The following is a 27,259-nucleotide window of genomic DNA, read 5'->3' on the forward strand; positions in this document are numbered from 1 at the left end:
ACATGAAATTAAAGTGTTGGGGGTGTGGTGGAGCACAATAACCATTTCCTAAAATGTTTACCCCCAGACATATCAGTCAGAAAAGCACATTAAGAATGTATTTCTCAGAACAGCGACTAGATTTACTGATCCTTCGCATGTTTTGACTAAAATGTAAATGTTCAACTTTCACTGTCACAGTGTACTTGCAAAAATCTCATGAATTTGATGAAGAACATTGTGTTTTATTCCACAGTGTTTGTTAACAGAAATGTATTTGTTCCATGACCTCTGCACTGCATGGAGCTGTTCATTTCCAGTATCTATTCAATAGAACTGTGCTATTGGCTGTTCTATGAGCAAATACAAAACGTTAAATGGAGGAATCTTGAAAACATGAGAGCAGTTTTTTTTTAAACATTCTGATACAGTTCAAACCATGGCTTGATGGGCTCTTGGTGGCCCTGTTTCCTGTACCGGTGGTAGGTGGACTTGTTACCCACAGAAAAAAAGAAATGTGTTGATGCCTTCACATCCTATGCACAGTTCTTTCAGGAACTGACAGGAAACAATGAAAAAGAGAACAGCTCTAACAATTCTATGTTGTGAGTAGAAATGCATTTTATCCACTTGGGAGATACATTGTTTATATTTGATTAAGTTTCAGTATTCTGTTAATTAATAAGGGTTAAAACCTTTAAATGTCCATGCTCTGAGGCTTTGGGAGCAGGTCAAAATGAGATTCTAGTGAAACCAGGGGACACATCGGCTGTGACATTACCCTGGAGGACGAGATCATGTGGTTTTCGAGGCAGTGTATTACACAGGCCTGTTCCGAAGCAATCTGAGCATACTGAACATCTCAGAGAGTGACGTGGGTCTGTACTACTGTGTTGAGCAGAGGGCTAACATATTTGAGATCGGAAGTGGGACCAAGCTCTCCCTTATCAGTGGTGGTGAGTAAACTGCATTATGACTGCATAACTGTGGTTTTGCATTGGGAGCATTCTAAAAAATATACACCTGGTTCAATAAAGTTTAATCTCAAGTCAATTCAGGATATGGATTTCAATTATAAATATATACCATAACAGTTGGATGAAACAAATGTAATATATTTATGTCACAAGCTGCTATATGCACTAGATATATTTCTACGTTTTTAATACAGTACGTTTAAGATTGTGTTAAATGTGATTAAATCTTTATATTCACACACAAAGAAAGCTGTAAATAACAGTTGAACTGTTATGAACATTCTGTCATTTCAGATCAGCTCTCTACTACTGTTGTTGGAATGAAGTTGTCATGGTTTATCACCTTGATCATAGCCCCCATGTTCTTTGTGCTGGGGTCCGTTCTCGGTGTCTGCCTGTTGACGACCTGGTAAGAAATCATTTACACCCAATAATTCTAAAACGTTCACATAATCAGCTTTCTGAAATGTCTTAGTATTTACATGGTGCACCTCACACTGTCATCCAGCTGTTCTTTATTTTCACATTTATGATGGATAAAAAAAATACATGTCTTCTGTTATAGATCCTGACAAATGTGGATTCTGGAACAACTTGGTTGAAGCCTGCCATCTAGTGGACCAATATCCAGAAAAGCACATAAATTAGGGTAGAGGACCAAACATAATAAAATTGAAAGATGACAAAAATAACATTTCTGGTGTCCCGTGATCCACTGGGCCAAACTTCTGTCACGCCTTACATCTAAGTAGGTGGTCGATGGGGACTACAGATGTTCACACATTTGTTGCACACCTTGTGTGTCTGACTCGTGTTGATTGCATGAGCAAAATGTCAGGGCGTTAAGAGATAAATAATATTGTTTTATTCAATACATTTCTTAGACATCTTAAAACCATGTGTCACATTTACCATTCCATCCAAGGACCAATTTTCAAAACAGCCGTGGCTTTACCAGCAAGCTGAACAACCTGCTATGTATACAACACACTTCAACCAAATCAGAAAATAGCAACATTTTATTCAAAGGTTAGATGTAAAATGTATAAAAGTCACTCCACAACTGGTTGAAAATACAGAATAGGATTTAAAAACACATTGTGGTGCAGAGTTGAGACAGTAATAGTAAAACATTGCACAGTATTTCCTTTGGCGCCCTCAAATATATTAAATCATCTAAATATTATTGCTATCAGTTATCATACATCCATACACATTTGAAACAGTTTCATAGTTGAACACCTCTTAACTCACTTTCTACAAAGTAGGCTACTGACCTTGAGATACTGAGAAAGGTGAGGATTGTCTAGTTGTTTAAAAACTCATTTGGGAGGTTATACAAAACACAGCTTAAAACACTGTCCTGAAACAGGTCAGTGTTGTATACAGTAATGCATGGTTCAGTTCCCTTTAAACAGCCACTTCAAAACGTCACATAACTTAAGCCACCACTAGCTGACGCCCAATAGAAGTGAATGGGACATTGCATTTAGAAGGCACTTTCAAAAAGATTCCACCGGCGCAAAGCAGCAATCAACATGCCCCTGACATGTTCATGGCAAGCCCACAGACAGGGCAATATTTTTAATTTCACCTTTATTTAACCAGGTAGGCTAGTTGAGAACAAGTTCTCATTTGCAACTGCGACCTGGCCAAGATAAAGCAAAGCAGTGTGACACAGACAACAGAGTTACACATGGAGTAAACAATAAACAAGTCAATGACACAGTAGAAAAAAGTATATACAGTGTGTGCAAAAGGCATGAGGTGGTAGGCAATAAATAGGCCATAGGAGCAAATAATTACAATTTAGTAGATTAACACAAGTGATAAATGAGCAGATGATGATGTGCAAGTAGAGATACTGGTGTGCAAAAGAGCAGAAAAGTAAATACAATAAAAACAGTATGGGATGAGGTAGGTAGATTGGGTGGGCTATTTACAGATGGACTAAGTACAGCTGCAGTGATCGGTTAGCTGCTCAGATAGCTGATGTTTAAAGTGAAATAAGTCTCCAACTTCAGCGATTTTTGCAATTCGTTCCAGTCACTGTCAGCAGAGACCTGGAAGGAAAGGCGGCCAAATGAGGTGTTGGCTTTGGGGATGATCAGTGAGATATACCTGCTGGAATGTGTGCTACGGGTGGGTGTTGTTATCGTGACGGGTGGGTGTTGTTATCGTGACCAGTGAACTGAGATAAGGCGGAGCTTTACCTAGCATAGACTTATAGATGACCTGGAGCCAGTGGGTCTGGCGACGAATATGTAGCGAGGGCCAGCCGACTAGAGCATACAGGTCACAGTGGTGGGTGGTATAAGGTGATTTGGTAACAAAACGGATGGCACTGTGATAGACTGCATCCAGTTTGCTGAGTAGTGTTGGAAGCTAAATTTGTAGATGACATCGCCGAAGTCGAGGATCGGTAGGATAGTCAGTTTTACTAGGGTAAGTTTGGCGGCGTGAGTGAAGGAGGCTTTGTTGCGAAATAGAAAGCCGATTCTAGGTTTGATTTTGGATTGGAGATGTTTAATATGAGTCTGGAAGGAGAGTTTACAGTCTAGCCAGACACCTAGGTATTTATAGTTGTCCACATATTCTAGGTCGGAACCGTCCAGGGTGGTGATGCTAGTCGTGCGGGCGGGTGCGGGCAGCGAACGATTGAAAAGCATGCATTTGGTTTTACTAGTGTTTAAGAGCAGGAAGGAGTGTTGTATGGCATTGAAGCTCGTTTGGAGGTTAGTTAGCACAGTGTCCAAGGAAAGGCCAGAAGTATACAGAATGGTGTCGCCTGCGTAGAGGTGGATCAAGGAATCGCCTGCAGCAAGATCGACATCATTGATATATACAGGGAAAAGAGTCGGCCAGAGAATTGAACCCTGTGGTACCCCCATAGAGAATGCCAGAGGTCCGGACAACATGCCCCCCGATTTGACACACTGAACTCCGTCTGCAAAGTAGTCGGTGAACCAGGCGAGGCAGTCATTAGAAAAACCAAGGCTATTGAGTCTGCCGATAAGAATACGGCGATTGACAGAGTCGAAAGCCTTGGCCAGGTCGATGAAGACGGCTGCACAGTACGGTCTTTAAACGATGACGGTTATGATATTGTTTAGTACCTTGAGCGTGGCTGAAGTGCACCATTGACTGGCTCGGAAGCCAGATTGCACAGCGGAGAAGTTTCAGTGGGATTCGAAATGGTCAGTGATCTGTTTATTAACTTGGCTTTCGAAGACTTTAGATAGGAAGGGCAGGATGGATATAGGTCTGTAACAGTTTGGGTCTAGGGTGTCACCCCCTTTGAAGAGGGGGATGACCGCGGCAGCTTTCTAATCTTTAGGGATCTTGGACGATACAAAAGAGAGGTTGAACAGGCTGGTAATAGGGGTTGCAACAATGGCGGAGGATAGTTTTAGAAAGAGAGGGTCCAGATTGTCTAACGAGATATCATTTTCATTGTTCTGCTGTGGCCATTGATGTGTTTTGATTTAGAACTTGGAGCTCGGCCAAGGGAGGTTCTTCCTTCAACTTTTTGTTTTTACATATCCTGATGCATACCACCACCACCACCACCAGCCCCCCTAAAGGTACCAGCCCAGCAAGATGTTCCACAAGTAGACCTGGAGAGACAGGAAAAAAAAAAACGTTCTAGTACTAGATTATTTCCTGGTTCTAGTACTAACATATTAATGAACGCAAACTGCCATACAAGTAAACCCATGTTATGTAATGATTTCTCACGACAGGAAATTACTTGATAGCACTACTACAAAACTAACATTGACTTTGATATAATACTTGTAGTATTAGATATGCAATATGGTGAAAAAAGTCAATGTACTGTAGAAAACATGTGGCTAACATTCCATCTAATGGGTACAGGCTTTTGTTACAGCCCTGCTCAAACACCCAATTCTGCTTTTCAAAGTCCTATTGAGCAGTAGAATCTGGTGTGCTAAAGTATTAATATAAAATGTTGAAACAATTACAAAAAACATTTTTAAAAAGGCCTAATTCCCACAGTTAAAATTGAAGCAAGGTAAAATTGAAGCAAGGTAATGGGATTAATATCTTAGAGTAGCGTATGCATTCAGGTTTCAGGGGAGATATATTGACATTAATTTATACATTTCCAGGCGTTCTATATTGCTAACGTTCTCTGAATTATTGTAGGAAAGAATGCAATCTCAGCAGCTTTCATGTGGTCCAAAACTTGCACAAATGACACCAAAATGACACTTCTACAAACGTAGTGCACCTGCAGCGCTGGAAAGGTGTTTAGGACATGTTCTATAGTTGCCATGTCGTCTCCCAGTAGCGGCCTAAGAACAGAGCTCCCGTAAATTTGTACATAGTTGTTTTGAATTATTCATTTTTGATAACATTGTTTTTTTTTGCATATATCTGGGGGTTTGAGCCACGGATTTGCAAATTAACTGACAGGTTAACACTTAGGCTGGCTAGCTAGCTGACTAGTGTTTTTGTTAGAAAAATGCATCTGGACACAGTACAATCTTTTTTGTTTCTTTTGAGAACATCATTTTAGTTGGTGGCTGAAGTGTGAGAGGAATGAGACAGTGGAATCCAGCAGAGCTAAGGCAGAGGGCTCGTAGAGTGGACGACTGGCTACTATTCTGAACTTAGTGTGGTGAGATGTCTGGCGCGCAGAGCTGCTGAGGCATCACCCAAGTGGGTGCTACAGAGTGGAAGAGGAGAAGTCCAGTGGCTATACGACTCAGGCTGGTTCCCAGACTTGCCATCTACAAGATCTTCAGCAGACAGCAGACTCCCTTATCGTTATCTACCATCCTCTGTCTCGCTCCCGTCGCTCAAGCCATGAACTGACCCTCCATCTTTGGAGGATGCAGCTTTGAAAGACTTGACCTTTGCTTGTTTGTTTTGTTGCTCTTTAAGCACTTTGAAATTCTATGGAAAGTGTTAAAGAAATGTAATAAATTATTATTAATTAATACATAGTTAACTAGCGAGCTAACTTTTGATCTATCTAGCTAGGCCTAATGTTTACAATTTGACATCCAACCGCTAATGTATAGTCTCAACATTTAATACCATGCTGCTGCACTGACCCTGCTTCAGCACTTAAGGGTCTATCAGAGTATCAAACATGTACGCACAGCAGTGTTCTAAAATATTGGAGCATTGGGATCGAATTCAAGCAATTTCTATAACTGTCTAAACATTTAAATTAATAGAGGACGCATACTGGGAGATGAGTCTCAGAATTGCGTAGCTACAGTGCCTTGCGAAAGTATTCGGCCCCCTTGAACTTTGCGACCTTTTGCCACATTTCAGGCTTCAAACATAAAGATATAAAACTGTATTTTTTGTGAAGAATCAACAACAAGTGGGACATTTATTGGATATTTCAAACTTTTTTAACAAATCAAAAACTGAAAAATTGGGCGTGCAAAATTATTCAGCCCCCTTAAGTTAATACTTTGTAGCGCCACCTTTTGCTGCGATTACAGCTGTAAGTCGCTTGGGGTATGTCTCTATCAGTTTTGCACATCGAGAGACTGACATTTTTTCCCATTTCTCCTTGCAAAACAGCTCGAGCTCAGTGAGGTTGGATGGAGAGCATTTGTGAACAGCAGTTTTCAGTTCTTTCCACAGATTCTCGATTGGATTCAGGTCTGGACTTTGACTTGGCCATTCTAACACCTGGATATGTTTATTTTTCCCATTCCATTGTAGATGTTGCTTTATGTTTTGGATCATTGTCTTGTTGGAAGACAAATCTCCGTCCCAGTCTCAGGTCTTTTGCAGACTCCATCAGGTTCTCTTCCAGAATGGTCCTGTATTTGGCTCCATCCATCTTCCCATCAATTTTAACCATCTTCCCTGTCCCTGCTGAAGAAAAGCAGGCCCAAACCATGATGCTGCCACCACCATGTTTGACAGTGGGGATGGTGTGTTCAGCTGTGTTGCTTTTACGCCAAACATAACGTTTTGCATTGTTGCCAAAAAGTTAAATTTTGGTTTAATCTGACCAGAGCACCTTCTTCCACATGTTTGGTGTGTCTCCCAGGTGGCTTGTGGCAAACTTTAAACGACACTTTTTATGGATATCTTTAAGAAATGGCTTTCTTCTTGCCACTCTTCCATAAAGGCCAGATTTGTGCAATATAAGGATTGTTGTCCTATGGACAGAGTCTCCCACCTCAGCTGTAGATCTCTGCAGTTCATCCAGAGTGATCATGGGCCTCTTGGCTGCATCTCTGATCAGTCTTCTCCTTGTATGAGCTGAAAGTTTAGAGGGACGGCCAGGTCTTGGTAGATTTGCAGTGGTCTGATACTCCTTCCATTTCAATATTATCGCTTGCACAGTGCTCCTTGGGATGTTTAAAGCTTGGGAAATCTTTTTGTATCCAAATCCGGCTTTAAACTTCTTCACAACAGTATCTCGGACCCGCCTGGTGTGTTCCTTGTTCTTCATGATGCTCTCTGCGCTTTTAACGGACCTCTGAGACTATCACAGTGCAGGTGCATTTATACGGAGACTTGATTACACACAGGTGGATTGTATTTATCATCATTAGTCATTTAGGTCAACATTGGATCATTCAGAGATCCTCACTGAACTTCTGGAGAGTGTTTGCTGCACTGAAAGTAAAGGGGCTGAATAATTTTGCACGCCCAATTTTTCAGTTTTTGATTTGTTAAAAAAGTTTGAAATATCCAATAAATGTCGTTCCACTTCATGATTGTGTCCCACTTGTTGTTGATTCTTCACAAAAAAATACAGTTTTATATCTTTATGTTTGAAGCATGAAATGTGGCAAAAGGTCGCAAAGTTCAAGGGGGCCGAATACTTTCGCAAGGCACTGTATGTCACAATGGGACGCAGGACGACGTCTCAGCGTCTGGATTATGATTACGCTTTACTCTCCCGCTCCGGTCAGACGCATTTGAACAGAAACGCACATGATACAAACGTTGGCCTACACCAAAGAGACACAAACAAAACTTCCTGAAAGGATATTTCCCACTGATTTGTATAAAAAATGTCAAGCGTTGAGAGACGTTTGATCGAACGAGTACAGGAAAATCTTCATATTGGATTTTATTATTATTATTATTATTATTATTATTATTATATTACGCACTATTACCGACGGGAAAAGCAATATACATGCAACCCTACCCTGCAGTTGAAATTTGACCATTTTTAACCCAACCCCTTCGAAAGACACGCATACATATACAGGTTGGACAGGTCTAACCTGTCTAACCTGGAGCAGTTGTGTGTGTGTGTGTGTGGGGGGGGGGGGGGGGGTTCACTTTCCTCACGACTCGGGATTCAAACTGGCAACCTTCTTGTTGTTGGCTCACCTCTCTAACCACTAGGCTACCTGCAGCCAGAGAGGTGCACCCTTCCTGGAGAGCCTGCATTACTAGGTTGATGCGTGCAAGCCCCTATTCCATCTCCCCGTTCCAAAATACAATTTCATATATGGTCCCCAGATAAGGGACGTAGCAGATATTAAACTGTCAGGAACAGATTTTTAAGAGATACTACACTTGATCTTAGCCAAAAGGCAGAGAAGCCAAAAAAGTTGAAAAGTATCTTGACTGTCAAACTAAATATATATATGGCCAGAGGAGCCAGATGGGGGTAAATACACAACCATACACATTCCAAAACATATTGGCACATAAACCAGATCTGACTCACTTCTAGCTCCTGATCAGAGGTGATCATGACATCGAGTTAGACAACTTTACTTTCTAGTTCTACATGACAGATCCCAAAATAACTTGGAATGCATTTGATTTCAAATACAAACAGGGATCCTGTTATCTCTCTGATTCAGAGGGGTTGGGTTAAATGAGGAAGACACATTTCAGTTGAAGGCATTCAGTTGTACAACTGACTAGATATCCCCTTTCCCTCATTTAGAATGTTGCTGTGTGTCATTTTACAACACAGCTGTCTATGCGAGGTGAAAATTTGGCTTTTCAAAAAGACAGATCGGTAGGGTTTTCACTTTTGGTACAGTTCTGTTGGTTCTACTGCAACACACAAGCTCATTAAGTGCTTGGTAGATTTGTTATACTATTTGAACAGAGTTCTGCTATTACTGCACAACTCACAATCTACTTAAACTTAAAGATCAGACGATGATTATACCTGGTGTGGTTGAAGATTGTTGTGGGGCTGCTGTGGTGGTCAGACTCTCAGTGCTACCTGAAAATATATCATAAGCAAAATACACTGTTGTCATGCTTGAATAACAATTATTTCTGCAGTACGAAGATGGTTCTTAATCTCAGCGTTTCACAAACTTGGTCATGGGGACCCCAAGGGGTGTACGTTTTGGTTTTTGACTATGTAGTGCTCGGGAAAAAATAATGTACGTTTTGGTTTTTGACTATGTAGTGCTCGGGAAAAAATAACACCAACATGTGTATCCCCTGGGGTCCCCCGGTTGAAGTTTGGGAAACCCTGCATTATCTTCTTCCAGGTTAAAGATCAGGTGACAATAATACCTCCTCGTGTGGTTGTAGATGGTTGTGGGGCTGCTGTAGTGGTTGAACTCTCAGTCATGTCTGAAAATATACCATAAGAAAAAGCTTCATGAATTTGTGATAAATAGTGCTGCAATGTTTACAATAGCAATAACAAATTATAACTGATGTTTAATCCCTTCAGTACAGCTAAGCAACAGTGGAACTTCAGAAACCGCTCCGTCACACTTTTCACTGAAGCTTTTTAATGCAAAAAAGAGGAGGCTTCTTACTTGTCATTTCAAGTACAATTCTCAGTTGACCTGGAAGACCTCCGTCTGTATAATAAACTGTCTCTGTATCTTCTTTGGTTACATTGTGAATTACAACAGTACAGCCACTGGAGTCGTTCATCAGCTGGATCCTGCCCAGATAATTTGGCCCCTCGGTGATCACGTTGTTCTCATAAGTGACCACTGGGCCTTTCCTCTCTGTGCATAATCCGAAGTCCGACTCAGGACATTGGCCATCAGTTATTGGTATAGTTACGGACCCTCCTCTGGTTACACTAAGATAACGTATACCTGAGTGTAGCACTGTAAAAATGAGAGAAAAACACCCTTGTCATTTTTACCGCCACAGCAAAAGTTATTTAACATTATAATGTTGCTTCCGAGGCTCTCTTTCAAGATGCTAGTGCTATTTACATACACTTTCTCTCAGCCAACAAGGCAAGTAATTACATAAACAGAAGTCATGTAAAGCAGTATTGTTATGAATTGTATTAAAAGGTGTCTGACAGGATTATTTTTTTATAATTCATAAAAGATGCTGGGATTGTGTACAACAATCCCGACACTGTCTAACCGTTAATCATATATAATATGGTTTTGGAAAGCTCAAAATACCCTTATATCAATTGTACAGAAGATATATGTAGTACTGTGCACCATTTTAACACAGATTCCAACAGAGATGTTTTGCACTGCACATTTTCCCCAAACTTCATCACTTTCTGAGCAAATGGAAACATGGGAAGGAACAGAAAATAAACGTCCACTCAAACTATGTCCCACCAAAAACAAATACTGAAATATATGGTAAAACACAACAGTAAAAGTGTATATCTTCTATTTGTAAAGTCATTTAGGATGATAATTATGTTTATTACTGGTTTCCAAACCAGTATTGCAATTAAGGATAGAGCGTTTCACACCTTCAATTCCACTCAGCTAATTATAATGAAGTTGGTCAGAAAGGCAAACTTTACCAGCCACCAGCAGAAAACAAACATGCTTCGATGTCTCCAACTTACAATAGGAGTGTAACGGTACAGTACTCATACCGAACCGGTCGGGGACCGGTGTATGAATACATAAAAATAAAAAAAAAGAACACTAGGCCTGTGCCTACTCCGCATTGTACAGTGATCTCCAAAAGTATTGGGAGGTTAAAGGTACAGACTCAGCGTTTTTCCCTCATATCGGGTGAACTGAATTACAGCACTTTTTGTACATAGTGCCCCCCCATTTGAGGGGACCAAAAGTATTGGGACAAATTCACTGAAATGTGTATTCAATTAGTCAAACGTGTAGTATTTGGTGTCATAAACCTGGCACGTAATGATGACATCAAACTTGTTACTTTACAAACCTTTTGGATGCATTTGCGGTTTGTGTTTCAAATTATTTTGTGGCCAACAGAAATGAACAGTAAATAATGTATTGTGTAATTTTTATTGTAAATAAAAATAGAATGTTTCTAATCACTTCTAAATGAATGTGGATGCTACCATGATTATGGATAGTCTTGAATGAATCATGAATAATGATGAGAAAGTTAGACACACAAAATTGTCTGTAGCGGTGGTGTTCTCTATTCTGCTCTACGACCCCGACAAGCATCTTGGGGGACTCTGCCAACTTCTGTCTGTAGCGTCCAAACAGTTTGGGATACCCCTCTGTGGAAAGGTGAGACTCACAAACATGTACATGTGGCTTGTTTTTCTCTAAGACCATGGCCACAGGAAGTAGGAGTGCTGAGGGTGCTGCAGCACCCCCTGAAAAATCTGAATATTAATATCAGAATTTCACTAAATTAGTTCACTGGACTCACTAGTCCTGTATTAGCAGACAGATATAGCCTTCTCTAGCACAGCCCCCCAAAAATGACAGCGCTGCAATATATATATCAGTGTATTGCAGAAATCGTGCATGCATTGGATTGCAATGCAGGTGTGATAAAATAATCCAGTCCAGTTTAATGAATTATAGTGTAGGCTAATTCGAGACCGAGTGGCACAGTGTTTAAGACACTGCATCGCAGTGCTAGAGGAGTCAATTCCAGGCTGTATCACAACCAACCGTGACCGGGAGTCCCATAGGGCGGCGCACAATTGGCCCAGCGTCGTCCGGGTTAGAGAAGGGTTTGGCCATCATTGTAAATAAACGTGAATCATTTACAATAAAGGCCTACCCCGGCCAAACTTGGATGACACTGGGCCAATTGTGTGCCGCCCTATGGGACTCCCAATCACAACCGGATGTGATTCAGCCTGGATTTGAAACAGGGACTGTAGTGACACCTGCGCCACTCGGGGGCCCAGAAGAACACAGTGGCCTCCATTCTTTGACAAAGTTTGAGCTGGCCACCCAGACTCTTCCTAGAGCTGGCTGCCTGGCCAAACTTAGCAATCGAGGGAGAAGGGCCTTGGTCAGGGAGGTGACCAAGCACCTGATGGTCACCCTGACCGAGCTCCAGAGTTCCTCTGTGGATATGGGAGAACTTTCTAAAAGGACAACCATCTCTGCAGCACTCCACCAATCAGGCCTTTATGGTAGAGTGACCAGAGGGAAGCTACTCCTCAGTAAAAGGCACATGACAGCCCACTTGGTTTGGCAAAAAGGCACCTAAAGGACTCTGACCATGAGAAACAAAAATCTCTGGTCTGATGAAACCAAGATTGATCTCTAGTCTGAAAGCAAAGCGTCACACCTGGAGGAAACCTCGTACCGTCCCTATGGTACCCCCTGTATATAGCCTCACCACTGTTATTTTACTGTTGCTCTTTAATGATTTGTTTTTTTTATTTCTTATACATTTTTTACTTCACACTTACGTTTCTAACAACTGCATTGTAAATAAGCATTTCACTGTAAGGTCTGCACACCTGTTGTATTCGGCGCATGTGACAATTTGATTTATTTAATTAAAAACCAACCGGAGTTCGACTGGCTGGAAGACAGGAACCAGATGACTGCAACACTCAGACAACTAAAAAGAAATTGACAACTTGTTATCGACAAACTTTCATAACCAAGAGACTGTTAAGAGATGTTATTAATATAAACGGTCATCAGACCTGTTTGAAACTTCATAACCAGAGCCATATAACTAAAGTTAACTGTTAATAGATGGCTCTGATCGTTTCAAGCTCATTTGGTCTCTGGCTTCGTATTGAACTTATCTGACGTTAACGTTACTTCATCATGGTCAAATTAGCTGACGTTACATAGATATTATAACTAGTGACCTGTAGTCAGCTTTAACGTTAATGTAGGTTACCACAGACGCCGGTCAATAAAAAAAAACGCGACGTAGCCAAGTTAACTAGCTACAGGCCGAGAAGGTAGCTAGCGTTGACTTTGCTAGCTAGCTTGCCTGAGAGAGCAAACTCTCAGAAAATGTATACTTAACCTTGACTAAACAGTAGATATCGATCAGAATTGATGCCACATACATCGCCGAACAAGCAGAAGACTCACCTGCGGAAATTCATCTTGATTAATTAGTTACAGCTGAAAACGAATTTTAGTCCTGGAAATCTATAACCTAACTCGAACAGCACTAGAGGTATGCTGGAATATTGTAATGAAACAGCTATCGACTGTGCCGCAAAAGCATGCTAGTGGTAGGCGGAGTCAGAGGGAGCGTTCATTTTGTGCCCCGGTTCATAAATCAGTGCATCCTTTTTCCTCACCCCATCCTTAATATTGCGATTGGCAACTTCCATAAATTAGGTGCATTACCGCCACTGACCTAGTTCGTCTTCAGTCACCCACGTGGGTGTTAACCAATGAGGAGATGGCATGTGAATACCTGCTTCTATAAACCAAGGAAGAGATGGGAGAGGCAGGACTTCCTCGTTGGCGCTCGTGAGCAGTGTGGGTTGAATAACATGGATTTCTAAATGTATTTTGCAGTGTGGTCAGTGTTGCAAAATAAATGTAGAAATCTATGTTATTCAATTATTGCACCCACACTACTCGTGCGTCAACGAGCGTCTGCGTTGCCAAGACCACGGAACCCAAAGGCTGCGAGTGCGCCATCATGCATACATTTATTTTGTCCCCCAAAACCAAACGCGATCCCGACTTGCAGGTTAAAATATAAAAACAAACTCTGAACCAATTAGATTAATTTGGGGACAGGTCAAAAAGCATTAAACATGTATGGCAATTTAGCTAGCACTCGCTAACTAATTTGTCCTATTTAGCTAGCTTGCTGTTGCTAGCTAGTTTGTCCTGGGATTTAAACATTGAGTTGTTATTTTACCTGAAATGCACAAGGTCCTCTACTCCGACAATTAATCCACACATTAAATGGTCAACCTAATCGTTTCTAGTCATCTCTTTTGGGGACAGGTCGATACATTTATGCACAATGGCGCACGCGCGCAGCCAGTTTGGGTTCTGTGTTAGGCTACTCCTGTCTGGCAGACTATATCGGAACAAGGGGTCCGATACCAACAGGTTTAGACCGTTTCTGTCTACAAGCCGTCAGACTGCTGAACACTTGAACTGGATCTGCTCTGATTCTCTACACCTTAACACACACCCACACAGACATCCACAAACACACACATTAAATCAAATGAAAGTTTATTTGTCACGTGCGCCGAATATAACAGGTGTTTCACCTTACAGTGAAATGCTAACTTACAGGCCCTAACCAACAGTGCAATTTAAGTTTTTTTTTAAAGGTATTAGGTGAACAATAGATAAGGAAAGAAATAACAACAACAGTGAAAAATAACAGTAGAGTTACCTGTTCAGGAGTCTTATGGCTTGGGGGTAAAAACTGTTGAGAAGCCTTTGACCATTTTTAGGGCCTTTGACTGACACCGCCTGTAGAGGTCCTGGATGGCAGGCAGCTTAGCCCCGGTGATGTACTGGGCCATACGCACTACCCTCTGTAGTGCCTTGCGATAGAAGGCTGAGCAGTTGTCGTACCAGGCAGTGATGCAACCAGGCAGAATGCTCTCAATGTTGCAGCTGTAGAACCTTTTGAGGATCTGAAGACCCATTGAAAATCTTTCAGTTTCCTAAGGGGGAATATGCTTTGTCGTGCCCTCCTCACGACTGTCTTGGTGTGTTTGGACCATTCTAGTTTGTTGGTGATGTGGACACCAAGGAACTTGAAGCTCACAACCTGCACCACTACAGCCCGTCGATGAGATTGGGAGCGTGCTCGGTCCTCCTTTTCCTGTAGTCCACAATCAACTCCTTAGTCTTGGTTACAGTGAGGGACAGGTTGTTATTCTGGCACCACCAGGCTAGGTTTCTGACCTCCTCCCTATAGGCTGTCTCGTCGTTGTCGTGATCAGGCCTGTCGTCTGGCCACCCAGTCGTGGGTGAACAGGGAGTACAGGAGGGGACTGAGCACGCACCCCTGAGGGGCTCCGGTGTTGAGGATCAGCATGGCAGATGTGTTGCTACCTACTCTCACCACCTGGGGGCAGCCTGTCAGTAAGTCCAGGGTCCAGTTGCAGAGGGAGGTGTTTAGTCCCAGGGTCCTTAGCTTAATGCTACACACACATCACAGCTGCTGCTACCAGACTCTTATTATGATTGCTAAGTAGCCTAGGCTGCTGCACAATTTAAACACTTGACCCCCAACACCCCACCCCCTTCCCAAAAATTGTGCCTTCCTGTGTTATACTGATGCTAACATGTTTATTCTATTCTACTGAGCCATTTACTTTGTTTGTATACACTACGTGACCAAAAGTATGCGGACACCTGCTCATCGAACATCTCATTCCAAAATCATGGGCTTTAATATGGAGTTGGTCCCCCCTTTGCTGCTATAACAGCCTCTACTCTAGATGTTGGAACATTGCTACAGGGATTTGTTTCCATTTAGCCACAAGAGCATTAGTGAAGTCGGGCACTGATGTTGGGCGATTAGGCCTGGATTGCAGTCGGTGTTCCAATTCATCCCAAAGGTGCTCAATGGGGTTGAGGTCAGGGAGCTGTGCAGGCCAGTCATGTTCTTCCACAGCGATCTCGACAAACCATTTATGTATGGACCTCGCTTTGTGCATGGGGGCATTATCATTCTGAAACAGTAAAGTGCCTTCCTCAAAAAGTTGGAAGCGCCGAATCGTCGAGAATTACATTGCATTTTTTCATTTTTTTTATTTCACCTTTATTTAACCAGGTAGGCTAGTTGAAAACAAGTTCTCATTTGCAACTGTGACCTGGCCAAGATAAAGCAAAGCAGTTCGACAACTAAAACAACACAGAATTACACATGGAATAAACATACATACAATCAATAATACAGAAGAAAAATCTATATACAGCATGTGGAAATGAGGTAGGATAAGAGAGGTAAGGCAAAAAATAGGCCATTGTGCCGAAGTAATTACAATATAGCAATTAAACACTGGAATGGTAGGATGTGCAGAGTGTGAATGTGCACGTTGAGATACTGGGGTGCAAAGGAGCAAGACAAATAAATAAATAAATACAGTATGGGGATGAGGTAGATTGGATGGTGCAGTGATCTATGAGCTGCTCTGACAGCTGGTGCTTAAAGCTAGTGAGGGAGGTAAGAGTCTCCAGCTTAAGAGATGTTTGCAATTCGTTCCAGTCATTGGCAGCAGAGAACTGGAAGGAGAGGCCGTCAAAGGAAGAATTGGCTTTGGGGGTGATCGGTGAGATATACCTGCTGGAGCGCGTGCTATGGGTGGGTGCTGCTATGGTGACCAGTGGGCTGAGATAAGGCGGGGCTTTACCTAGCAGAGACTTGTAGATGACCTGGAGCCAGTGGGTTTGGCGACAAGTATGAAGCGAGGGCCAGCCAACGAGAGCATACAGGTCGCAGTGGTGGGTAGTATATGGGGTTTTGGTAACGAAACGGATGGCACTGTGATAGACTGCATCAAGTTTGTTGAGTAGAGTGTTGGAGGCTATTTTGTAAATGACATCATTGAGGATCGGTAGGACGGTCAGTTTTACGAGGGTATGTTTGGTAGCATGAGTGAAGGATGCTTTGTTGCGAAATAGGAAGCCGATTCTAGATTTAATTTTGGATTGGAGATGTTTAATGTGAGTCTGGAAGGAACGTTTACAGTCTAACCAGACACCTAGGTATTTGTAGTTGTCCACATATTCTAAATCAGAACTGTCCAGAGTAGTGATGCTGGACGGGCGGGCGGGTGCGGGCAGCGATCGGTTGAAGAGCATGCATTTAGTTTTACTTGCATTTAAAAGCAGTTGGTGGCCACGGAAGGAGGTGTATGGTATTGAAGCTCATCTGGAGGTTAGTTAACACAGTGTCCAACGAAGGGCCAGAGGTATACAGAATGGTGTCGTCTGCGTAGAGGAGGATCAAAGAATAACCAGCAGCAAGAGCGACATCATTGATGTACAATTTGGGCAAAAAAGTATTTAGTCAGCCACCAATTGTGCAAGTTCTCCCACTTAAAAAGATGAGAGAGGCCTGTAATTTTCATCATAGGTACACTTCAACTATGACAGACAAAATGAAAAAAAAAAATACAGAAAATCACATTGTAGGATTTTGAATGCATTTATTTGCAAGTGGTAAGGGTAGTGGTAAGGGTAGGTAACAACAAATCCGACACATTGATCATCAACACGGGGGCCCCTCACGGGTGCGTGCTCAGTCCCCTCCTGTGCTCCCTGTTCACTCATGACTGCACGGCCAGGCACGACACCATCATTAAGTTTTCTGATGACACAACAGTGGTAGGCCTGATCACCGACAACGATGGTACAGATTATAGGGAGGAGGTCAGAGACCTCACCATGTGGTGCAAGGACAACCTCTCCCTCAGTGTGATCAAGACAAAGGAGATGCTTGTGGACTACATGAAAAAGGGAACCGAGCACACCCCCATTCTCATCGATGGGGCTGTAGTGGAGCAGGTTGAGAGCTTCAAGTTTCTTGGCGTCCACATCAACAACAAACTAACATGGTCCAAGCACATCAAGACAGTCGTGAAGAGGGCACGACAAAACCTATTCCCCCTTTGGCGTGGATCCTCAGATCCTCAAAAAGATTTTACAGCTGCACCATCGAGAGCATCCTGACGGGTTGCATCACTGCCTGGTATGGCAACTGCTCTGCCTCCGACCGCAAGGCACTACAGAGGGTAGTGCGTACGGCCCAGTACATCACTGGGGCCAAGCTTGCTGCCATCCAGGACTTCTATACCAGGCGATGTCAGAGGAAGGCCCTAAACATTGTCAAAGACTCCAGCCAGAGGCTTCTAAACAGCTTCTACCCCCAAGCTATAAAACTCCTGAACAGCTAATCAAATGGCTACCCAGACTATTTGCACCCCCCCACATGCTGCTACTATTCTGTTATTATCTATGCATAGCCACTTTAACAACCCTACCTGCATGTACATAATTATCTCAATTACCTCGACATCGGTGCCCCCGCACATTGACACATTGACTCGGTACCTGTACCCCTGTATATAGCCCCGCTATTGTTATTTACTGCTGCTCTTTAATTACTTGTTATTCTTACCTCTTTTTAAAAAATATTTTTAATTTTTAGGTATTTTCTAAAAAACTGCGTCGTTGGTTAAGGGCTTGTAAGTAAGCATTTCACTGTAAGGTCTACCTACACCTGTTGTATTCTGCGCATATGACAAATAAAATTTGATTTGATCTAGGATCAGTCGTGATGGATCATATGCAGAGGCCGTAAAACAGATTGGTAGAACTACAGCGCGGACTGATGGAGTTTACATGGATGTACCTGTAGTAAGTGGACCTACTGTCAGACTGATGGAGTTTACATGGATGTACCTGTAGTAAGTGGACCTACTGTCAGGCTGATGGAGTTTACATGGATGTACCTGTAGTAGGTGGACCTACTGTCAGACTGATGGAGTTTACATGGATGTACCTGTAGTAAGTGGACCTACTGTCAGGCCGATGGAGTTTACATGGATGTACCTGTAGTAAGTGGACCTACTGTCAGGCTGTTGTAGTTTACATGGATGTACCTGTAGTAGGTGGACCTACTGTCAGACTGATGGAGTTTATATGGATGTACCTGTAGTAGGTGGACCTACTGTCAGACTGATGGAGTTTACATGGATGTACCTGTAGTAGGTGGACCTACTGTCAGACTGATGGAGTTTACATGGATGTACCTGTAGTAAGTGGACCTACTGTCAGGCCGATGGAGTTTACATGGATGTACCTGTAGTAAGTGGACCTACTGTCAGGCTGATGTAGTTTACATGGATGTACCTGTAGTAAGTGGACCTACTGTCAGACTGATGGAGTTTACATGGATGTACCTGTAGTAAGTGGACCTACTGTCAGACTGATGGAGTTTACATGGATGTACCTGTAGTAAGTGGACCTACTGTCAGGCTGATGGAGTTTACATGGATGTACCTGTAGTAGGTGGACCTACTGTCAGGCTGATGGAGTTTACATGGATGTACCTGTAGTAAGTGGACCTACTGTCAGGCTGATGGAGTTTACATGGATGTACCTGTAGTAAGTGGACCTACTGTCAGGCTGATGGAGTTTACATAGATGTACCTGTAGTAAGTGGACCTACTGTCAGACTGATGGAGTTTACATGGATGTACCTGTAGTAAGTGGACCTACTGTCAGGCTGATGGAGTTTACATGGATGTACCTGTAGTAGGTGGACCTACTGTCAGGCTGATGGAGTTTACATGGATGTACCTGTAGTAAGTGGACCTACTGTCAGGCTGATGGAGTTTACATGGATGTACCTGTAGTAAAAGGACCTACTGTCAGGCTGATGGAGTTTACATGGATGTACCTGTAGTAAGTGGACCTACTGTCAGACCGATGGAGTTTACATGGATGTACCTGTAGTAAGTGGACCTACTGTCAGGCTGATGGAGTTTACATAGATGTACCTGTAGTAAGTGGACCTACTGTCAGGCCGATGGAGTTTACATGGATGTACCTGTAGTAAGTGGACCTACTGTCAGGCCGATGGAGTTTACATGGATGTACCTGTAGTAAGTGGACCTACTGTCAGGCTGATGGAGTTTACATGGATGTACCTGTAGTAAGTGGACCTACTGTCAGGCTGATGGAGTTTACATGGATGTACCTGTAGTAAGTGGACCTACTGTCAGGCTGATGGAGTTTACATGGATGTACCTGTAGTAAGTGGACCTATTGTTGGGCTGGTGCATCTGGTGGTCCTGGCAGGGTTTCGAGGCTCGTTTAGAAATCTTGTGCTCATGAATGTGTGGTGTTAAAGGACACTGAAAATGAATAAAGTTAACTTCATAGCTTTTATTGTTAAGGTTGTCAGTACGCCTCGGTTGTGGAAAGCACAAATGCTAGGTTGAAGGTTATTGTGGAGAAGGCAAAAGAGATCATGCGGGTAACAGATGTTACTGTTTTTGGGGGAGGGGGGGGGGGGGTGTGGTAGAGGGTAGGGATTTATTTTGGTTTTGAATGTTATTTTCATGATACTACAGAATTGGGCAGATCAAGATTGATAGTACATTCCAGCCCAGTAGTTGGCAGCATGCACTTTAAACGTTTGTTTTCGGCCCCCATGATATCATAGAAGAAGAAGATGTGTAGAAGGCGTATGATATGATGTGGAAGCAGGGAGTGTTAATCAAGCTTGATATTATGGGGTAGGAGGAATAATGTTCAACTGAATAAAGGATTTCCTGTTTGGAAGGTCTATCCAGGTGAGGGTGAGAAAGTCACTATCAGGCAGCTAGCTACCTGGTGGATAATGGTACACCACAGGGGAACGTGATTAATCCTCTGTTGTTCTCAATCATGATCAATTATGTTTACTCTCAGGTACAGCCGGATATTGGGAGGTCGTTACTTGCAGAAATGTGCCATACATAGTCAGGAAGGTACAGAAAGCAATAGATGAGGTAGATCGGTGGCCATTAATGTGGGGATTCAGGTTCTCTAGAGAAAACTCAGACAGTGTTCTTTACCTGGAAGAAGGTGAGGTATGCTTGAGGTTGTATGGGAGAAACTTGGAGAGGGTGGGGGCCTTCAGGTTCCTTGGGGTATACTTTGACACTAGACTGACCTGGGCAGAACACATTGAGAGAGTGGTGGGAAAGTGTAAGAATGTCTCATCCTACAGGCATGTTGGGAACATGAGCAAAGACAGAACACAAGCTTTGGGTGGGTAATACCCAGGCAAAGGAGATGGGACTGTATGGAAGGGAGTTTAGTCCAACGGTAGCTTTTCATGTAAAACCACCATGGCTACTCCCACCTCCAGTAGCTGATCTAGAAGAGTGTTGAGCCATCTGATTTGTTTAACAGACATATGATTTTTTTTTCCTTAACTAGGTAAGTTAGTTAAGAACAAATTCTTATTTTCAATGACAGCCTAGGAACAGTGGGTTAACTGCCTTGTTCAGGGGCAGAATAACAGATTTTTACCTTGTCAGCTCGGGGATTTGATCTTGCAACCTTTCGGTTACTATTCCAACACTCTAACCACTAGGCTACCTGCCACCTCCTGTCCTTGGATATTGTGTATCAGGATTTTGTGGCCATTTACACAGATGGTTCAACAGATGGTCAGCATTTGTAGTGCAGGAATGTGGGGTGGAAGTCAGGAAATGTATTACAGATGCTATGGCTGTATATATGGCAACATTGATGGCCATACTGTTGGTCTTGCAGTGGGTGGAGGAAGTCAAGCCAGAAAGAGTAGTTATTTGCTCTGATTCATGTGCAGTGTTAATGAGTCTCCAGTCCTTTAGATCACGTAGCAGACAAGACCTGCTTATGAGGTGCTACAAACCCATTGCAGGATTAGACAGATGGGTATACAGATAAGATTTACTTGGGTCCCAGCCCATGTGGGGTTGGAGGGAACGAGGCAGTTGATGTACTGGCTAAACAAGCACTAAGAAATGGGGATGTTGTAGTTTCAATGAGCAAGGCAGAGGCAAAAAGACTGATATGGACAGTGATGGTGCAGAGATGGCAGGAGCAGTGGAATAGATATACTAAGGGCAGGCATTTATTTCAAGTACAGAGGAAAGTCGGGGAGGGGAGGATGGCAGGAAGGGACAGAAGAGAGGAGTCTATTTTTTACAAGATTAAGGGTGAGACACAGTCGGTTAAATAAGACTTAAATGTGACAGGAAAGCATCCAACAGGAAAGTGTGATTATTGCCAGGAAACAGAGACCGTGAAGCATGTATTGCTACAGTGTGGGCAGTATCAGAGGGAAAGAAAGAGGCTGATATCTAGTATGAGGGAGAAGGGGATACAGGAAATTATTTTAAAGAGTGGATTGAGTAGAACGTCATTAGATATAGTCTCAAATATTTTCAATTTTTTTAAGAGCAACGGGGCTGTCAGATAGGATTTAGTTTCTCTCTGTCTCACACTCCAGTACAGTAGGTGGCGGTAATGCCAACCGCCGATAATCTCCACCGAAGAAGAAGTAGTAGTAGTAGGTGGCGATAATGCAACATTTATTGGATGCCAACCGCTGTTAAACTTCACCGAAGAAGAAGTGAGGTATCGCTTGAAAGCTGTCAAAGGGGAAAGAGGCGAAAAGACGTCAACAAAACGATATAGCCACTTCGTAAGTAACTTGTTGCTTAACTATCATCGACAGTTATATATCTGGTTTAATGACTACGAGTACTAGCTAGCTGAGTCACGGGGGGCATTGATTACATACAAAAATGGCATGAATACAGACTTGATTACATAGCTAACTAGCGTTACCAGTCTTAGCTAGTTTAGCTTAGCTTGCAAACGTAGCTAGCTAACGTTACTGTTATGTGTTCAGCTATCTAGCTATGATGCTAATGTTATTTATTATTATTATTGCTCTGTTATTTAAGATGGCCTAGGTAGTTAACTATAGCTAGTATTATTCGAGGTGTTCGGATAAAATAGCTAACGTAGCTAGCTAATCTAACCTAGCTTTCTGATTTATTCACACTAACGTTAGCTAGTTTTGATCATGGTTTTGAAGCCGAGAACAAATTAAGTCTTCTCTCCCTGCCCCTTGGATAAGAGGGCCGAGGTTCAACCCTCATGTTGACACAACGACATATCAGGGCTTTAAAAGAATAGGACAATCAACATCTCGCAAGATGTAACATTGATTTGATGAAAGACTGCTGCGTGCATCTGTGCATCTGCAACCGTTTACAACTCTCTCGTCAATGCAGGATGTGAGTGTTCACTTAGCCCTATAAATAGGATGCGAAATTCATTATATTAATAACACATATTTACATTTGGATGTAATTGTTTATTTATGTTATGCTTTAATAGACATTCTTTACACACACAAAAAGACAATATGTAAATGTTTATTAGTATCATGAATTTGATCATGAATCTCAGTTCCATTACACAAGTTATTGGACGAAGATGTCTTATGTATGGGGGAGTACATAATTTTTTTATTTTTTTATTATAAAACGTTAAATTGAGACCTTTTTTTTTGTGTGTGGGGGGGGGGGTGTAGTGTTCCTACACGGGCATATCTCCATGTTACACTGCGTGAATATGGAAGATAGAGGGACCACCTGTTCTAATTAGCTATCTAGAATGCTCAGAACACCTGTGTGTAACGAAGGCAGCCACAAACTTACTGAAAGATACTGTTGGCTGCAACTGATAAAGCCGGGTTGAAACAGTGCACAGTAAGTGTTTTTTGCATTTGTGAAATAATTGATCTGATATGAAAGTAGAGGGCTTTATGGTTCTAGGACTGTATCGCAAGTGACAATTGATTCAAGTTTAGATGGAGTGATTGGCTCTTTTGGCTGTCAGAGCCAGTCTACCTCTACCTCTGCCCTCTAGGGGTAACGATAGGCTCCTTAAGAGTACATCATGGGCTAGAATTTGGCATACTGTTTATAGGACTAGTGTTCTGTGCAGTCAGCAACATCAGATTGTTTTTATATTTAGGTAGTGAGTTGCTACATTCTTTGGTTACCTGACATTGATATGGAACAAGAGAAATCTTAATTAGCAAAGATTATTTTGTTTTAAAATTTCAACTCTATTGGACTCTACCTGGATGCACCGCACAGGTACATAAAACCTATTTGTAAGTTTGTCTGAGATGAGTCTTATTGTTAGCCAGTGTAGCCTAATGACCCAAGAGAAAGGAATAGCTCTCACCCCATGCTGCCCCTGCAGCCCTGAGTGAACAGGTGTAATAGAGGAGTTTAAACCATAGCTCCAAAGCCCTGGGTAATCCCCTTAAGTTAACTAGGGAAAGAGTTTAAATAAATAAACTGCATGCCAAGATGTAAAAGGGATTTTCCTTATGTTTACCTGGGTTTTAATCTAATACTATTTGATGCCATGTGTTACTGACTGTCCTCTGTTGACAGATCAAGACTGGTGTGTGAGAGATTGTTAATAGAAAAAAATCCTTCTAATGGTACGTCCCCTCTCAGCTTGTAGGGCTTAACCTCTCTTGGGTACGTGAGACGTTAGCGTCCCACCTCTTCAACAGCCAGTGAAACTGCTGGGCGCCAAATTCAAATACAGAAATACTCATTATAAAAATTCAGAAAACAAAACATATTTTACATAGGTTTAAAGATTAACTTCTTGTGAATCCAACCACGGTGTCAGATTTAAAAAAGGCTTTACGGCGAAAGAATACCTTACGATTAGTTGAGAACATAGCCCAGCAGACAAATCATTACAAACAGTAACCAGCCAAGTAGAAGAGTTACACAAGTCAGAAATAGAGATCAAATTTATCCCTTACCTTTGATGATCTTCATATGGTTGCACTCAGCAGACATTCATTTACTCAATAAATGTTCCTTTTGTTCGATAAAGTCTCTTTATATCCAAAAACCTCAGTTTTGTTCGTGCGTTTTCTTCAGTATTCCACAGGCTCAAATGCAGTCAAAACAGGCAGCCAAAAATCCAAGTATCCGTAAAGTTCATAGAAACATGTCAAACGATGTTTATATTCAATCCTCAGGTTGTTTTTAGCCTAAATAATCAATAATATTTCAACCGGACAATAACGTCATCAATATAAAAGATAAACAAGAAAGGCACTCTCTCGGTCGGACATATGAAAAAGCTCTATGACACTTTAGGGCCCACCCATTCAGACTGCTCTTACTTCCTCATTTTTCAGAATACACGCCTGAAACTATTTCTAAAGACTGTTGACATCTAGTGGAAGGCAGAGGAACTGCAATTTGAGTCCTAAGTCAATGGATACTGTAATGGCATTGAATAGAAAACTACAAAACCAACAAAAAAAACTACTTCCCGAATGGATTTTTCTCAGGTTTTCGTCTGTCAAATCAGTTCTGTTATACTCAGACACTATTTTAACAGTTTTGGAAACTTTAGTGTTTTATATCCAAATCTACCAGCATATCATATCTTCTGGGCCAGAGAAGCAGGCAGTTTTGGGCATGCTTTTCATCCAAAATTCCGAATGCTGCCCCCTACCCTAGAGAAGTTAACCGGCTTACTTTGGTGTGCAGATTGATAGATTTGTGAAGATTAATCAACTCTCATTATGATTTTTCAGTTAGATTCATTACTCACATGGATAGCCTAAATTGTCTTTGAGCTTTTTCACGGCTAATAGTCACTGTAACGGCATCTAGCCTACCATTAGTGATGATGGCCAATGTACCATGGACTTTGCTACTTTCACACAGTCAGCAGAACTGAGCTTTGTATGGGAGTTGGGGGCAGATATCAAACAGCAGTGTTCTGTTTGTGCCTAGCTTTCATTTAGTCAGTGCTGGCAAGTACAGGATTTTGTGTTGACATTTCTGTCTCTCTATGATGTGATTTTAATGCAGCATCGTTCAAGTAGGTAGAGTAATTAGAGACAATGGCCAATGGTTCTACACACTCACCTGCAGTTCCTCCTCTACACCTACCTAGTTCCTATATTGTAGGTAATCACGTTTTAGGCTTCTCCATTTTCTTCGCTAGGTTTTTTGTTGTTGACATGTCCAGGCATGTAAGATGCTTTTGTGCAGTAATTAGGCAACATATTTTGTAGCCTGACTAGGCTATTCTATAATACTCAGCCAGGCACAGAATATTAGTAACAGTCTGTGAATAACAGCTCTCCTGATGGGAATCAACTGGCTGGATATTGTCTCTACAAGAGGCTTGTCTTCCAAAGTTCTGTATGATGTGGCAGGTTGTAATGAGTGGTAACAGCTAACCGAGAGCTTAGTAATCGGCGATGTAGGCTAGTGCTGCTCTGTCATGGGACACAGACCTGCGACCACAGTTCAGCGCTGATGTCAAATCATCCACACAACACATACAACAGATGTGTTCTTCCTAAGGTTTTCCAACGCCTGATTACAGGGTTTTGCTGATGTCAGGGCAGGCGGTGTAACATTTAGTGTTTGGAGGGGAATCGATGCTCCCTCATGCCACTGCTGTGTGCTCTTAACAGATGAGCTTGGTCACACTCTGGGGCGCGGACGCAGTGTCCAGTTTTACAGAGCAATTATCAGTATGGAACTGGGCCTCTAGCCCCTCCCCCCCCGGTCGTAATATGGATGCTGTTGGGAATCCTATGGGCCAGTGGTTCCCAAACGTTTTATAGTCCCGTACCCCTTCAAACATTCTACCTCCAGCTGCGTACCCCCTCTAGCACCAGGGTCAGCGCACTCCAGCGGCGTACCCCCTCTAGCACCAGGGTCAGCGCACTCCAGCGGCGTACCCCCTCTAGCACCAGGGTCAGCGCACTCTCAAATGTTTTTTGCCATCATTGTAAGCCTGCCACACACACACTATACAATACATTTATTAAACATAAGAATGAGTGAGTTTTTGTCACAACCCGGTTCGTGGGAAGTGACAAAGAGCTCTTACAGGACCAGGGAACAAATTATAATATAATAATAATAATAATAATAATACATTTTGGTCTTTATTTAACCATCTTACATATAAAACCTTATTTGTTCATCAAAGATTGTGAGTAACTTGTGCTTGAAAGGATGCTCATAACAACCCAATTTTGGGTTGTATCGGAGAGTCTCAGCATTAAATCATTTCCCACAGTCTGTGCCTGTATTCCGTTTTCATGTCAGTGCTGGCTGAGAATCCACTCTCACATAGGTACATGGTTGCAAAGGGAATCAGTGTCTTAACAGCGTGATTTGCCAAGGCAGGATACTCTGAGCGCAGCCCAATCCTGAAATCTGGCAGTGGCTTCTGACTAAATAAAATTTTCACAGAACCGCTTGTTGTAATTTTCGATGAGGCTCTCTTGTTCAGATATCAGTAAGTGGACTGGAGAAACTCGCCATCATGCAGTCAGACAAGTGAGAATTATGGTCAGTAAAAACTTTAAGCTTGTTTCTCAATTTTAAAAAACGTGTCAATACTTTGCCCCTTGATAACCAGCGCACTTCTGTATGTCGTAAAAGCGTTACATGGTCGCTGCCCATATCATTGCGTTGTGCAGAAAATACATGAGTTCAGGGGCCTTGCTTTAACAAAGTTAACCATTTTCACTGTAGTGTCCAAAACGTATTTCCCTTAGCAGCAAGAGCCTCTCAGTGGATGCTGCCATATACC

The 27,259-nt window shown here is 42.3% G+C and overlaps 2 protein-coding genes, 1 long non-coding RNA gene and 1 other non-coding gene across 10 annotated transcripts in view; 2 read left to right on the plus strand and 2 right to left on the minus strand.

Moving 5' to 3' along the window:
* Positions 1-876: 876 nt before the first annotated feature.
* LOC139385214 (uncharacterized) lies at positions 877-1,640 on the plus strand. The gene is made up of 3 exons (XR_011628923.1): positions 877-935; positions 1,251-1,365; positions 1,522-1,640. It is a non-coding gene; the product is annotated as an uncharacterized lncRNA (long non-coding RNA).
* LOC139385213 (uncharacterized) lies at positions 1,501-13,477 on the minus strand. Of its 2 annotated transcripts, XM_071130327.1 has the most exons (6): positions 13,187-13,303; positions 12,643-12,695; positions 9,716-10,018; positions 9,465-9,524; positions 9,106-9,162; positions 1,501-4,573 (listed from the first exon to the last, which is right to left on the minus strand). In XM_071130327.1, exons 1-6 carry the CDS (start codon positions 13,198-13,200, stop codon positions 4,407-4,409), a joined length of 654 nt encoding a protein of 217 aa, XP_070986428.1. In that variant the 5' UTR covers positions 13,201-13,303; the 3' UTR covers positions 1,501-4,406. The 2 variants fall into 2 exon arrangements, 1 of the variants encoding a protein (XP_070986428.1); XR_011628922.1 differs by lacking the exon at positions 12,643-12,695 and having other exon boundaries at positions 13,187-13,477.
* LOC139385305 (U2 spliceosomal RNA) lies at positions 8,336-8,525 on the minus strand. Its single transcript, XR_011628931.1, has one exon. It is a non-coding gene; the product is annotated as a U2 spliceosomal RNA (small nuclear RNA).
* An 8,650-nt stretch (positions 13,478-22,127) lies between the features above and the next one.
* Positions 22,128-27,259, plus strand: part of LOC139385008 (diphosphoinositol pentakisphosphate kinase 1a) — a 50,765-nt gene continuing 45,633 nt past the window's right edge. For all 6 annotated transcript variants that reach the window (XM_071129976.1, XM_071129977.1, XM_071129980.1 and 3 more), the window contains exon 1: positions 22,128-22,280. The gene's annotated coding sequence lies outside the window, so the exon portion shown is untranslated. The remainder of the gene's footprint in view (positions 22,281-27,259) is intronic.

This window comes from Oncorhynchus clarkii, chromosome 26 (genome assembly GCF_045791955.1).
Source record: "Oncorhynchus clarkii lewisi isolate Uvic-CL-2024 chromosome 26, UVic_Ocla_1.0, whole genome shotgun sequence".
Lineage (NCBI taxonomy): Eukaryota > Metazoa > Chordata > Actinopteri > Salmoniformes > Salmonidae > Oncorhynchus > Oncorhynchus clarkii.